Raw genomic sequence first — 14630 nt, 5'->3', positions numbered from 1 at the left:
ACTTAGCTAGATGTTGATTATTGAACCAACAGCTTGCTTATATAATTACAGTGTGCCTATAAACCCAGGTGATATGATATACTTGTTTAACTATTAACCTCTGGATTTCCTGGAGTTTCCACAATCTAAAGGGAAAAAAACTGAAAGTATGAGATATGATATACTCCATTTATTAACTTATTGTGATCGTAAGTAATAATGACAGCATATCGCTTGGTAAGAAAAAAGGAAGTTCTTAGAAAACACAAGTGAGGTCTTTTAAGTTTCAGAGATTTTGCTAGGGCATCTTTTTTTTATTCCAAGGAACTGTTTTGGCTAGAGAACCTTCTACTGGTGCCCCCGGATCCTTCAAATCAAGATTCCTTTCTCCATCCCACCTTTGGATCTAGGGCACAATCTCCTCATCAATTCTGAAATTCATGTCGACACTTGCACGCTCATTGTAAATATTTCCCCGCTCTCCCTCTCGTCCCTAGGACCTCCCGACTCACACTCTCTCTTCTGAGCATACCTAGGATTCTAGCTTCTGTTCTACACATTTCTACGCGTGTCTTACGTCCTACTAGACTAGAAGCTTCTTAGAGCTAGAGAGAAAGGAAGAGGGGAGCAAATTTATGTTCATAGTGAGATTGCTATAGCAAAATGCCTCAAACCCAGCAGTGTACTCAATAAATATTTGTGGAATAACTGAATGCCACGCACCAGCCAAAACACATGACGTACGTCACCTTGTTTAATTTTCGTAACAATCCTGAGAATGAGTGTCAGCCTCTCCATTTAGCTGGTAAGGAAGCTGAAGTTGGACAGGAAGTAGATTTTTCAAGGCTCATAGCTAGTAAGCAGAGCAGAGGGGGATGCATTTCTGTCTAGTCCCACCTAGCACAATGTCTTAAATGGTACCATCGATCCAAAATTTACTGGTTGGATTGACCTGGGCAAGCCCCTTATCCAAGTTCTCTCTTTAGGTATGCTCAGGGTCTCCAGGCTTATGTTTTTCAAATAGCAACAGAGTTTGGGGAGCATGAAGGAGTAAATAAAGCGGGAGAATATGCTTGGAAAGATTTCAAATAGCACAGAGAGGCCGTTTCTGCACACTCGCTCCAAAATAATTCCCATACTCTTGACCATTCTGTTCCCACTGGTTGGTTCTTCAGATACTCGCCTTACCCTTATCTCTAACTCATTCCCCCCCCATGTGGGACTGGTGCAGGGAGAATCGAGGAAGGGAATAAATAACTTGTCACTCAACATCCAGACCATCTATTCCCATGGCTTCCGCATGGGATCTTGGGAAACCGCTGAAACATAGGTATGACTGTCCTGCTTTGGCAGGAGAGGAAGCAGAGGGAGAATTCAGTGGTTTAAGGGAAATTCACTCCCCACTCCCCCGGCTGCCTCCTCTACCACAAAAAGAGAGAATTCTAATTTCTTCCACACCATCCAGTACAAGAGGAAAGCAGTGGAAATGTAGTTCACTCACAGTTTCAAGGAAACAACACTTGCTACATTTACACAGAAATAACCAGGAATACAGGAAATCACTAAGCCACCAAGGGGTGACAGCATGCCTCTACCTAGCTGGAGCACCAAGGTTCTTACTACTATTTTAAAAAAGTTAACTTAGATGTGCAAGGAAACACCTAAAGTTTGGATCTGCTTGGTTACAGCCTGTAAGACAGCTAATGGCATCAATATTCATTACTGATGTTTAACATTAACGTCCTGTCTCTACAGACCAGTATCTATCAGTAGACCAGTTGCAACCAGCTTCCTTCTACCAGTGGGTACTTTGTACTTGGAATTCAACCTCAACACTCAGCATGAGTCAGACTGGGTATCGACCATGATCAACAGAGGCTTAAAGGGACGTGTTATAAGGAACCTCGATATAGACAGACACAGGTCAGCCCCTCCTAATTACCATACCTAGCCCTGGTGTATACAGAGTCCCATGGAATCCACTCATGTTTTCTTGAGTGGGCAAAATTCCCCAAGCAAAATGTTTCCACCAACGTGTCTTCTGGGTAATGGGTTCACAAATTTATTATGGGGTGACAACTCAAGTGGACTGGCCGGGAGCTCGGGTTCTAGTATCAGACAGACCGTGATGAAAGCTACCTCTCTGCCACTGACACACTTGCCACCTAAGGCAAGTTCCTTGTCCTCTCCGGCCTCAGTTTGCTCAGGCACAAAATGGGGCGTCACCTCAGCAGGCCCTAGTCAGGGGAGAATGACGTCCTTCACATCCATGGTAAGACGTAGGACACTAGGAATTCTAGCGCTCCCCTGTATGTGACTTAGACTTCCCTCATTCTGGATATGGTAGACAAATCTGGGCTCATCCTACTGAAGCTACTCTGGGTCCATCCCCTTGTCTCCCCATTGAATCTGGAGACATGAAGTTCCCTTCATTCTCCCAGGGCCTACCAGGATCTTCCTTCTTACCCACAAAATACCCACCATTTAAGCGACCTTGTAAGCAAAACTGTCCACCCACGGGTTGGGGGAGTTACTATGATAAAACAGCTCCAACCTTTGCAGGACATGATAAGCAGAAAGCTCTCTGCGTAAGATGGAGGCGATCTGACTATGGAGGGAGTCAGGCTTCCATCTTCTCTCCACACTGAAGAAATGGTGGACCTTCTGGGCTGGGTCATGATAATAATCAAGAAAACCAGGCAGTGGTGATAGAGGGATTATTTTCACCTTATTTGCTTTTTAAACGAAATGTGAGATCAGGAAGAGGAGAAGGAAGGGACCAGGGGAAGAACAAATGAACAGCTTCTCAATGGGAGGGAATATAAAGAAAAGAAATCTAAAGCAAACAGGAAGAGCAGAGCTGAGGGGAAAGGACCCCAGGATGGGCTGCCGGAGACTGGTAGCTCAGTTTGGCGGAAATGAGCAATGGCCTACAAATCTCATAACCAGGAGAAGCACCACTCAGACATTTCCTGTGGGCTGGGCCCCAGAGACTGCTGGCGCGGGAGTTGCCCAGGTTAACAACTTCCAATGAAATGCCAAAGAGGAATGTAATATGGAAGCCTCATCACGAAAAGATTCCATTACTTGATTGAATAAAGTCATACAGGGCAAGGTCAGCGAACGTTTTTTTTGAAAAGGGCCAAATAGTAACTATTTTTGGCTATGTGGGACATACCATCCCCCATCATTACTATTCAATGCTGCCATTGTTGGGGGGAGAGAAGTCACGGACAACATATAAATGCATGAGCATAGCTGTGTCTTAATAAAACTTTATTTGTAAACACTGACTGTGAATTTTATATAACTTCCACGTGTCATGTAATGTTACTCTTTGAGGTTGTTTTTCCCAATTATTTAAAAATGTGCAGGGGCACCTGGGTGGCTCAGTTGGTTCAGTATCCAGCTTCAACTTAGGTCATGATCTCATAGTCTGTGGGTTCGAGCCCCATGTCGGGCTCCATGCTGTGCGGAACCTGCTTGGGATTTTATCTCTCCCATTCTCTCTGCCCTCCCTCCCCACCCCCCCACACTCTCTCCTCTCTCACTCTCTCTCTCTCTCTCTCAAAATAAATAAATAAACTTAAAAAAATTTTTTTAACGTGCAAACCAAGTATAGCTCACAGGCTATACTTAAACATGGGTGGGGCTAAAGTCTGCAACTACCCTGATCATGAGCATGGGCCCTGTGGTCAGACAGGCTTGGCTTTGCATCCTGTCTCTGCCATGTACTGGTTATCCAGCCAGCAGCAAGCTGGTTAGCTCACCTGAGCCTCAGTTTCCCCATTTGTGAATTAACAATAATAGTATCTATCCCCAGAGGATTTACATGAAGTTCAGAAGCATAACACACAAAAAGCAACTCACATTGTAACCTGAAAATCGTTTCAGGGCAGAAAGAGGAGTTATACGGGCTGCATATCGAACTGTATAGACCAGCTCAGGACAGGCAGACTCTATGAGGACACAGGGCGGAAAACAAATCCCAGGGGTGGCGGCGACAGCGGCGGTGGGCTAGGAGGAGGTGGGGAATTGTCACATTGGGGGGTTGTCCGTGCAGAGTTCCCTGTTTTCTCATAGGGCAGCCAGCTGTTAAAAACTTTCAGATGATCTCTGACAACCCTTCAGAGGCTCAAGTGCTGAGGTAATTTACAAACAGCTCCTGAAACCAGCACAGAATGGAGGAATTCACTCTATCCCACTGGAGTCTTTAGACGACGCAGCTTAGTTCGGCATATTTTTAAAAGAAAAAGTTAGCCAAGGATCAGGCAACCTCTAAAGCTGTCCAGAGGACATAGGTAGGAGAAATGACACTTCTTTGGCCATCTAATTTGCTAAGTATGCTATTCTTGCATTCATACAGCAAAGCTGTAATGGAAATATGAATGCAAACAAGGAAGCACAGGGAGAAAATTGCATTATACTTTAATTCCAAACCTGTTATGAAATGTGGGGGGAAATTATAAAGATCCCCACTGACGAAGAACACTTTAACTGTCAGACATTTATGGAGCGCTTCCTAATATAAGCACAATGCAGAACAAGTTGGAAATGCAACAGAGGTACAAGAAGAGATGTTTGCTCCCCAGTAGGGGCTTTCAGAGATTGTCCATAAAAGGCAAATAACAATTACAGTGGTTAAAACTTGCAGCTGTATGGTGTAAGCACTGGGAATTAAAATGAGAGTTTTTGCAAAATATCCCCTGGCAGAGACTTGGTAAGAAGCCCCACCACCATGATACAAATGGATCACCATTTCTTGGGTTTGGAAAAAGAACCCCTGCTGTTTGAGCTGTAAAGCTGCCCTGCTCTTTGCCAGCCCGCTCCCCACAAAAACAAGCAAAACCAAAAAAAAAAAAAAAAAAGTGAAAGATGCTAAAGATTCTGAAGAAACCAATGCTTGATAAATGTGGATTACTAGTGTTTGGGTGTTGTTTAGTGAAAGGGACTTTCGGACATTGAATCCGGAGACATGAAGCTCCACCTCTCGCTCTGTCTACAAGCAAATCACTTTCTCAAAAAGCCTCAGCTTGCTCATTTGTAAAATGAGATGATTGGACCATAAAACTCCGTTCGTAGCTCGTAGCTCTAATTTCGATCACTGAATATCAGCGTGCATAACGGCTTTACTAAAGAAGGCTGTAATAAGATGATGTTGTGCTTGACACATAATTTGGGAGGTCATCAAGGTTGACCCCAGCCTTAATTCTTCTAAGAAATCTCATAAACCAAAGTCAACCACCTTTTATGATGCACTTGATTGCATATGAAGCTCAAAAATAATAATAATAATAATAATAATAATAATAATAATAAGGCAATTATTCTGCAACAGTGCCTAGAACACAGCCAGGTGCTGAGTAAGAATTATTTACAAAACTAAAGAAAAGCTACTTTGGCCTGTAGAGATTAACTGGAAATGCAGAAATGTCCAGAAGCAAGTTATTTCCCAGACTGGAATTTTAATCAGATCATTACATTTTTCTTAAAATTTTCATACAGGTCTGGATAGCTATAAAAAGTATAACAAAATGAATTTATGAAATATGTGATGTTTACTTAAATTCAAGTTAAAATTAAAATTAGAACTCACCAAAATATTAAACTATTTTTTTCTTTTTCTTTTTTTTAATATAATTCACTGTGAAATTGTCTGACGTACAGTGCTCTTGGTTTTGGGGGGGTAGATTCCCGTGGTTCATCGCTTACATACAACACCTAGTGGTCATACCAACATAATTGAGACACATAGGATCCAACTCTCAACCCGTGATTAGCTAAGCTTTGCAATTTTGGAATGTTCTGGACTAACTCTAGAAATAATTTGATCCCCAAATTAAAAGTTGAAGATACATTTTATGAGAAAAAAAAAATTCAAACACATAAAACACAAATGTCAAAAAAAGGGAACATCCGACTCCTTTTTTTTTTTTTACTAAAAAACGCAACTGACCATAAAGTGTTAACTAACACCTTTTATCAAATTGACAAAGATTTTTTTTTTTTTCAAATGGTGATACCTGTAGGAGGAAGGAAAGTAGCCATAGCCTTTCTGGAGAGCAGTTGATTTGGCATGATGTACCATGATGTTTAAACCAGAGAATGCACACTCCCAACCTCTGGTGGGGATAAGAATTCGTGTTAGCTCTCTGGAGGGCAATGTGGCAGTATGTCCATGCCCTCTGACCTAGCATTTCCATTTCTAGGAATTCATTTTAAAGACATAATTGGGCAAATGTACAAAGATGCATGTTCATGGTATTCCTTGCATTTTGTTTACAGCTGCATAAAAGAAAGAAAAAAATGGAACTCTGTGAAAGCCCAAACTGGAGAGTAATTAAATAGCCACATTCCTACAAATTAAAATAAGCAATTATTTAAAAGAATGGGATAACTGTGTGGAAATGTAGAAAGATAGCCAAGATAGAAGGAGGAGTATAAAGCAAGTTGCTGAGTATCATATGGAGCGTGTAACAGAGCGTGTAAAATAGCACCTATGTGTGTGCATATAAGTATGTATGGATGGATGTACAAATGCAAAGAGATGCTTACCGGAAAGTTAACGGTAATTAGCTCTGGACGGGGTGACTCCGAGTGGTCTTTATTTTCTTATTATGAAATTCTCTTTGGCTTGAAATTTCTTTCAATGAGCATATATCATGTTTATAATAATTAGCTATTTTTAAGAGGTGGAATAGAAAACGACAAGGGGGAAAAGTCCACTATCTAGAACCTGGAATTCAGTCTGAGAACATAATATACAGAATAACATACCCACTGGGGCGACCATCATGGCAACCTCATAGTATTGAAAATTAATAAACAAGAAGGTTCTGTTGAAATAAATAAAATAGAACTGAATATTATGAATGCAGAAAAATATTCATTCACTTGGAAATAGTCGTCAGTGTAAGGTAAGTGAAACAAAAGGCAACTAAGTAGACATTAGCTTCATATACATTGTAGCTTTGTTCAGACACCGACACACAGAGCAGGAAAAAAAAGTTCAAAGGGATATATGCCAAAATGTATACTGTGGTCACCTGCGATTATTTTCTTTTTCTTTATTTTCAAATGTTTCTATAATGAACAAATATTATTTGTGTACTTTTTTCTGTTGGCTTAAAAGTATCCCTTATAGATTCTTTCAGATATTAAAACAAACAAACAAACAAACAGGAGGTAGTTCCAATATTACAAATCTCAGCCCTTTTCTTCCATCATTTATTTTCCACCAAGAGACCCCCTCAAAGGCCCTGCAGCTAATATACAGCGTCCTGTGAAGTGCTAAATGCCACACCAATACAAAACAAGCTTAGGAAACTCAAGGTAGCTATTCTGATTTTGTGTCCTGGGATGGACGAGGTTATAAAACATACTGGCTCAGATTACAGGCTAAGCATGACAAGTCTGTCTGGTACAACCTAACAAAGGAATTTACACAGAATGAGAAATTTACACATTTCATTTCCCAGGGTGGGATGAATTACAGAAGAAAAGAACCCATAGGAGTGCCTGCCACTCTCCTGCATGCTTCTGAGATTGTGCCTTACGTGCATTTCTCACGACATGATTTACCTATTACTGTCTTAAACTAAGGTAAACTAACATTTTTAAAAGGTGAAAAGAGGGAGAAGTGAGAAAGAGGGTATTTCCAACGCAGTCAAACTTTTTGTAGATTTTCAGGTGAACTGGGAGATGCCCGACCGCCCGACCTCCCTCTCTCCCTTCCTCCCTCAAATCATCATGGCTTAATAACAATAGTGTCTCTCTCCCGGGTAATGCAGAGGACACATTTTTCCTGTAGCCTGTCTTCCTGTAAAGTGCAGGAATCCCTGCCCTCTCTGGGTGCCCTTCCTGTTCACTTACATTTCAGATTTCCTCAAAAGGCATTCTACCACTTTAATATTTGAAAAAATGTCAGCTCAACCCCAGACAGCTAATATAAACAAGCTGAAAAGCATACCACCTAAAGTTACAACTGTGGAAAACAAAATTTCTTTTTAAGAAATTCTTTCTCGGAATCTGACTGCCGGTAAGGCTGGAAAGAAGCAGCCCAGTTAATTCCAGCTCCCAGGGACTCTATAATTCCTTTGCCTCTGCTGTGCCTTAAATTAGAGGTCTGTGAAACCGAATTATAGTGATCTAGAAAGTTCGTAAGGGTCCTTTGAGTTGAACGTGTTGTTAAATTCTTCAATACTCTGAGGTTGTGTCCACCTTTCACTTTTGCCTCCCATTCCATTTGGTTATAGTATTACAAAGCAGTTTGGTATTGCGAAAAATGTCTTGGCCATTCGAGAATACCATGTCTGAATTAGGCCAATTCCACACTTAAAAGTCCAGGCCAAGGCTCCTATACCACTTCTGAAATGATCGTCCACCTCTATCGATCTTTTTCTTTTTGGACGGGAACCTCACGTTCACACCAGGTGCACCTTCCAAAGAGGGCCCAATGCCGGAAACCATGTGGCTAACTAGGAGCCAACCTGAAGAACCACCCGTATCCGATCTACAATGGGCGCTCTCAGAATGGAAGCATGCCATGCTAATACCTTTCAGTTTCCCAACTCAGAAACTTGCTCTGCTGGGACAGAGATATCTTAGGAGTGAGCCAAAAAGAAAAAAGAAAAGGAAGAAAGGGAAGAGTAACCTGATTTACTTTGGACCCTAAGGTCCAAAGATAAGATCACCATAATACCACCTTCTTCATGAAATCTTCCTATCTCCCATAGAGATCACTGCCATCTCTAAACTCCAACTGGGCCATTGCTTTTCACTATCTATGCAATTATCTTGTAGTATCATGATTTGCATACGTGCTTTCTAAATGGTAAGTTCCTTGAAGGAAACAAGTACATTTTAAATATTTTTGTATGCCTCCAAATCCTGTGCAATACATATATATATATTTATATATTACATACACATACGTGAATACATACACACACACACACACACACATTTATACATACATTAACTGAACTGAATGAATGAGTATATACCACATACAAAGTAACTAGATGCCAGCTCCTCAGTGCATCAAAGCATGGCATGCCCATTCTAAGCTGTTATTTCTCTGCTCGGGAGATTGTAGGTTTTCCTTCTATTAAGGAACCTCTGTCCTTCATAATGCCAAATCCTAGGTTCTTCAGCGCTCTGAGCTTTCCAGATTCCCACTCTGCCCTAATGGTCAAGGAAAACACAGCCCTACTGCGTGCGAACTCTTATGAACATAGATCACTTCCTTCTCGGTCTGAGATGTAGGATTCCCATCAGGTAGAATTAAAAGGCGGTTCAACAACTCCAAAAACATGGCAGAAAGCTCACAAGACACTTTAATTTCACCAGGTCTTCCCCATGCATGTGGTGTCCGTGGTAGCCTCACTCACCTGTACCTAACTCACCTCCTCCTCCCATACATTCTCATATGGCATATGCTTTCTCTACGGTGAAGAAAGATTTGCTCTGAAACAAGTGACTTAGGGTCCTAGTGGCACCTGCCAGCACCCTCTCGGCTCTCTGATGCCATGTCAGGAATTTTTTTTAATCCCCTCCCCAATATAACATTAAGCCTGCAAAATACAACTGCATTAAAAAAAAATTAAGAAAAAGAAAAAAAATTAAAAACAACCATAACCCTGAATTTCTGACCTTTTATAGCTGACTAAATAGATGCAGTTACACACTCAAAAGATTTCATTGATTGTCAGTGAAACGGCGCAGTCCCCCCACGTTGGTGTAATGCTTAAAAGTACAGTTTTTCTCCCCATATTTTCCCCTGAGATGCAAAGCATCTCTCAAATGGGGAGACATAAAACATGTATGTCCTCACTGCTGCTTCTAAATACTGTGAGCCAATAAGCAATTGGTGCACGGTGCAAAATCTCAGAAGAGAAAGACCTTCTTGTCTGGTTTTTTTTTTTTTTTTTTTTTTTGGTAACATGCTATCATTCACACTTCACCTTTACTTCCTTTAAAAATCAAAAGTTGCTTAATGTTCAAAGCGCTATCAATGGAAATTTAGGTAAAAACTGGCACCGCAACGGTTTATTCCCAAAGGAATATAAGATTACATTAATTTCCTACTAGTTTAACTCAACTTTTACCTTTCATCTTCACCTACAGACTTTTTAAAAGTTTGTATTCCTGTTGCACATAAAATTACTTACAATGTGCGTGCATACTAAAGAATTTTACAATTATATAAAGCACTGCACATTTAGACGCTACCAACCTGCTCTATCTCTCCTGACTGTGCAAAAGGCAAAAAGAGCTCAGTAATCCTAGCAGAAGAATGCAAATAACGTCAATGCACAGCTGAACTGCAAGCCCTGCCTTACAGGAACTCTCTGTGTCTGCAAAAAAAAGACACATACTAAACAGGAAATGCAACTGAGCTGTGGAAAACCTCAAACTTAAAAATGCAATCGCCAGGCGAAAATTGCATCCATGCATTCATAAATGCATGCACAACCCTTTGCATTTTTGCAAGTAATGCAAATAGGCTCTTACCTTTCGACTGAGACATTTTCCCCTTTCCTTTGATGGGGGAGGGGAGCACAAAAGACTTTGCCTTGCTTCTCTTCTGTAGCTAGTTTTGCAACAAAGATGCAAGCTGCAGGCGTGCAATCTTCATGCAAGTGGAGTTTCTCTTGACCGATGCAGCAGATGGACTTTCAGGGAATCAAGATGGAAATGCACACCTTGCAAAACAGACTGGAAAGTGATTTTTCCCCCAGTTGCAACGTTAGGGAAGGCTGTGCTGCAGCTACATGATGGGCCAGGGCTGGCAGCTAAAAGCTCCAAACTTGGAACTGAGTATCTTAGTGCGCAGACGTCCTTCCTGCGAAGGGCGCGGGGGCCGCTGGGTAATGTAGTTCCGAGCAGAGTCCACGGGGCTCTGATTTAAGGAAACGTGGTCGCTTGGGTCGCCGAGCGAGATGACTGGGTGCGCCCAGATAAACAAGTCAGACACGCTGTCGGTAGTAAGGGATGGGCCCAAAACGGCAGGGCCTAGGCGAGGAAGCATTTTTGTTACCGAAAAGCCCCTGAAGCAATAATTGAAGAACATTAGGTTAGCTGAAAAGCATTTGGCTCGCTGAGAAGGTCGGCTTGGGTGTTTTGTGTTTGCAGGGCAGCACCTGTTGTAATGTCCCTGCCTGTAGACGTTTTACCCCCACACCTCCATTTTTTAAACATTTTTCTCGCATGGAGAATTGGTTGGTGATTTGGCCGGCTAGAGGTAAGATTACCTTTGCAACTGCAGAGAAGATATAAAAGTTGTATTAAGTAAGAAATGATCCAGGTCGGTTACTCTCAAGGAACCTGAATATCAGTGGGGGTGGGCGGGAATGGGAGGGGAGAGTTCTCATTTCTTGAAGGGTTAAAGAGGAAGTTCTGCCTTTTATGTGTCACAACTGACTTTACCAAAGTTAAAATGTTTAGATGCTTTTTCTCACCTGGTGGAGGAGGAAAGTCCCCGGTCTACCGGAGAAAGTGGGTGGTAGTCTAAAATTAACCAAACCAGATATCCTGAATTTATTCAACAAAATTAACAAGTATCTGTTGAGCTCCTGGGATGGGCCAGGCACCTTTCTGGGGCCTTGGGTCATCCCTTTGTCCTGTATTGCTCATGGCTAGGGGGTGTGGTAGAGCCACCCCTCTCCCAAGGAAGCCAGAGATGCACAGAATGATTCCATGCAAAGAAGGGAACGGAGGGGAGGGCACCTGGGCTGAAATGAGCCCAGGCATCTACTTCCCGGAGTAGACCAGACTCAGAAGTGTGCTTTCAACACGGAGAGGGAGAAGTTGAGGAGTTAAGGCTGCTGAGGTGTGAACCACAGGCAATAAAGAGAGGAGGACAGCCTATTCAGGAGACACTAAGGATACTACGTTGCCTCGTACCATAAAACCTTGGTTTGCCAACATAATTCGTTTTAGAAACGTGCTCGTAATCCAAAGCGCTTGTATATCAAAGCGAATTTCAAGAACCATTGGCTCAGTTGTGATCACGTGACATCCAGCCTCGCTTACTACCGCTATCGCAAGACACTGCCTGTTTTTCAGTTACAATTTATTAGAAATGTTTGCTCATCTGGCAAACACTTCGCAAAACAAGTTGCTCTCAATCCGGACGTTGACTGGATACAAAAATGGAGGTAGACAGAATTTACAGGTGAGGACCGTCCTGGAAGGTAAAGGCAGGCCTAGAGGTTTGGACTTTATCTGACAGATACTTGGGAGGCTGTGAAAGGGTTTTAAGCAGGGGCGTAACTGAATGAAAGCATTGTTTTAAGAAGGTAAATTTGCGCTCCGCAATCGCTGTTGGGTTGAAACTGGGAGAGTCTAGAGACAGGCCGGATCAGTAGTGGGAAATAAACAAGGGTACTTTGAGAGAGGATTCAGCTAGATTTGATGAGTGCTAATGAAAACTATTGCAGCTGTGTTCGGAATTCTGGGAAGCCAGGGCCTTCTGAGTAATGGATGAATCAGAGAGAAGGCCACCATGTTTAAGCTACAAGCCAGCAAATCAACTCTTAAAGTACGCAATAGGTGATGCAACGAACATTAGTTTCCCTAAGTTGATTTCCTGTCCTGACATTATTGAGAATTCGTCCAGGTCACTTCATGTTCCTATTAGCTCCTGTCCCTAAGACAAAGGGATCTCTGTCCCATGAGCAACAGCAGATTCAGGGACTTACTAGCTCGCTATCATTCATTGTCCTTCTAGGCGAATCCTTACTGTCCCTTCCTCTCTTTCTTGCACACATAATTTGGGCACCGCGTGGCGCTGGCATTTTTGCCTCCTAAGTCTCCTGTAACCAAGAGGCATGTGAGTGTGCAGATCTGTTTCGATGCATCCAGTTCACCTTTGCAATCATGAATGGAGTACCTGCCACGTGCCAGGCCCTGGGACAGCTACTGGACAGAGAGCGGCCCATAAACTGGCTGAGCCACATGTTTAAAAATACCAAAACGGGGGCGGCCGGCTGGCTCAGTTGGTAGATCACGCGGCTCTTGATCTCGGGGTGGTGAGTTCAAGCCCTACATTGGACTTCACTTCGGAAATAAATAAGTGACTTTACTTAGAAATAAATAAATAAAAACTAATTAATTTTTTAAAATAGCAAAATGTATCGTTTTTTTTTTTTTTCTTTCTGGGGAAACATACATTTTGAATTTCCGTGGGGAACTCAGCCTGTCTTTGAAGGCTTCGATTCCAGAAGGAAAAGTTCTTCTTGCCTGGGTGGTCCAAGCTTTCCTCTGCCCATAGTCCTGAGTGGCGGAAGATGTGGTACGTCTGTACGGTCGTGGGCCTTTCCTCTTTTCGCCGGTCTGTGGCAGTGCTCCTAGGAAGGGAATCCCTCTCATGGCGGCATGAGGAAGTGAAAGCAAAATCTGGCATGTTGTTCGTTTATTAGTGCATTAGCTGTTTATCTCGAGGTGGTCTCTACTTGCGATGTTTCTAAAATAGCAAATGTGTTGCCTTCTCCCCCGGCTTCGAGTGCCATCAAGACAAAGCCAAACTCCTTGACGTGGTATAATTGGGTCCTTGAGCCCTGTCCCCTGCTTACCTTCTGGCTTCATTTCTCGCCCCCCCCCCCCCCCGATGTTGATGCTATAGTCAGAAGCCAGGTTCGTCTGTCCTTTCGTTAGAGACACTGATCCCTCTGCCTGGAAAGCCTTTTTTTCCATTCGCGACCTAGCTTGAAAAATCAGCTTAGCTGGCATTTCCTTTGGGTCCCTTCTGTGACCCGTCACCCGATGACCGCCCTCAGTGTGAAGGAGGTGCATTCGCTGATTCTGTAGCTCCAAGTACGCACCTCTTGCCTGATCCTCATCACAGGGCTGACAGGTGTTCATGTACATCTTGTCTCCTCCAGGAGCCTGAACTCCCGATGATCAGTGACTTATCTCTGCATTCCCAGTGCCGTGTATCTAGCATGTAATAGGCACTCAAAGGCATTCTCAAATGATGAATGCAATAAATTGGGGAAGGACTTGTCATCATGGACAGCCTGGAATAACCAGATTCCAAGGATAATAACACCTGCGGGGGGGGGGGGGGTACTGGAACACCTGGGAAAAGCCGAATGCTGTCAGGCCAGAGGTGTGATTCTTGGAAGGATGCCCCTAGGCTAAGTCAAACTGGCTCTGAAAGAATTATTCTAGAAGAATATGCAGGGTGGAGAAAGTGGTGGGGGTAGGGTGTCTCAACCGGAGGTGATTTTGCCCCCACCCCCACCCCCACCGTCTCCCCACCGCCCAGAGACATTGGGCAATGCCTGGAGAGACATTTTTGGTTGTTACAACCAGGGGTTGAGGGTGGCATCTAGTGGGTAGAGATCAGGGATGCTGGTAGTCCTACTACAAGGCACAGGAAGCCTCTCGCAACCAAGAATTATCCAGTCCAAACGTCAGTTAGGGCTGAGTTTGAGAAACGCTGTTGCATAGTTAACACCTTGAGAAGTTACTGACATTCTATTTTTAAGCTAATTTAAAGTTAATGAGATTTGGGGCGCCTGGGGGGCTCAGCTGGTTGAGCGTCCGACTTCCGCTCAGGTCAAGATCTCACGGTTCGTGGGTTCGAGCCCCGCATCAGGCTCTGTGCTGACCGCTTGCTCAGAGCCTGAAACCTGCTTCAGATT

The 14630-nt window shown here is 43.1% G+C and overlaps 1 protein-coding gene across 1 annotated transcript in view; it reads right to left on the bottom strand.

Annotated features, from left to right (window-relative positions):
- The window catches only part of MAP2K6 (mitogen-activated protein kinase kinase 6), a 120955-nt gene extending 110157 nt beyond the window's left edge, over positions 1-10798 (bottom strand). Inside the window, exon 1 of the mRNA XM_043585125.1 lies at positions 10495-10798. Within this exon, the coding sequence (XP_043441060.1) occupies positions 10495-10510 (16 nt within the window). The 5' untranslated portion in view covers positions 10511-10798. The remainder of the gene's footprint in view (positions 1-10494) is intronic.
- Positions 10799-14630: the final 3832 nt, after the last annotated feature.

The sequence above is a fragment of the Prionailurus bengalensis genome, chromosome E1 (assembly GCF_016509475.1).
Source record: "Prionailurus bengalensis isolate Pbe53 chromosome E1, Fcat_Pben_1.1_paternal_pri, whole genome shotgun sequence".
Taxonomy (NCBI): domain Eukaryota; kingdom Metazoa; phylum Chordata; class Mammalia; order Carnivora; family Felidae; genus Prionailurus; species Prionailurus bengalensis.
The sequence above is the reverse complement of the archived record's forward strand: the minus strand, read 5'-3'. Positions and strand labels throughout refer to the sequence as shown.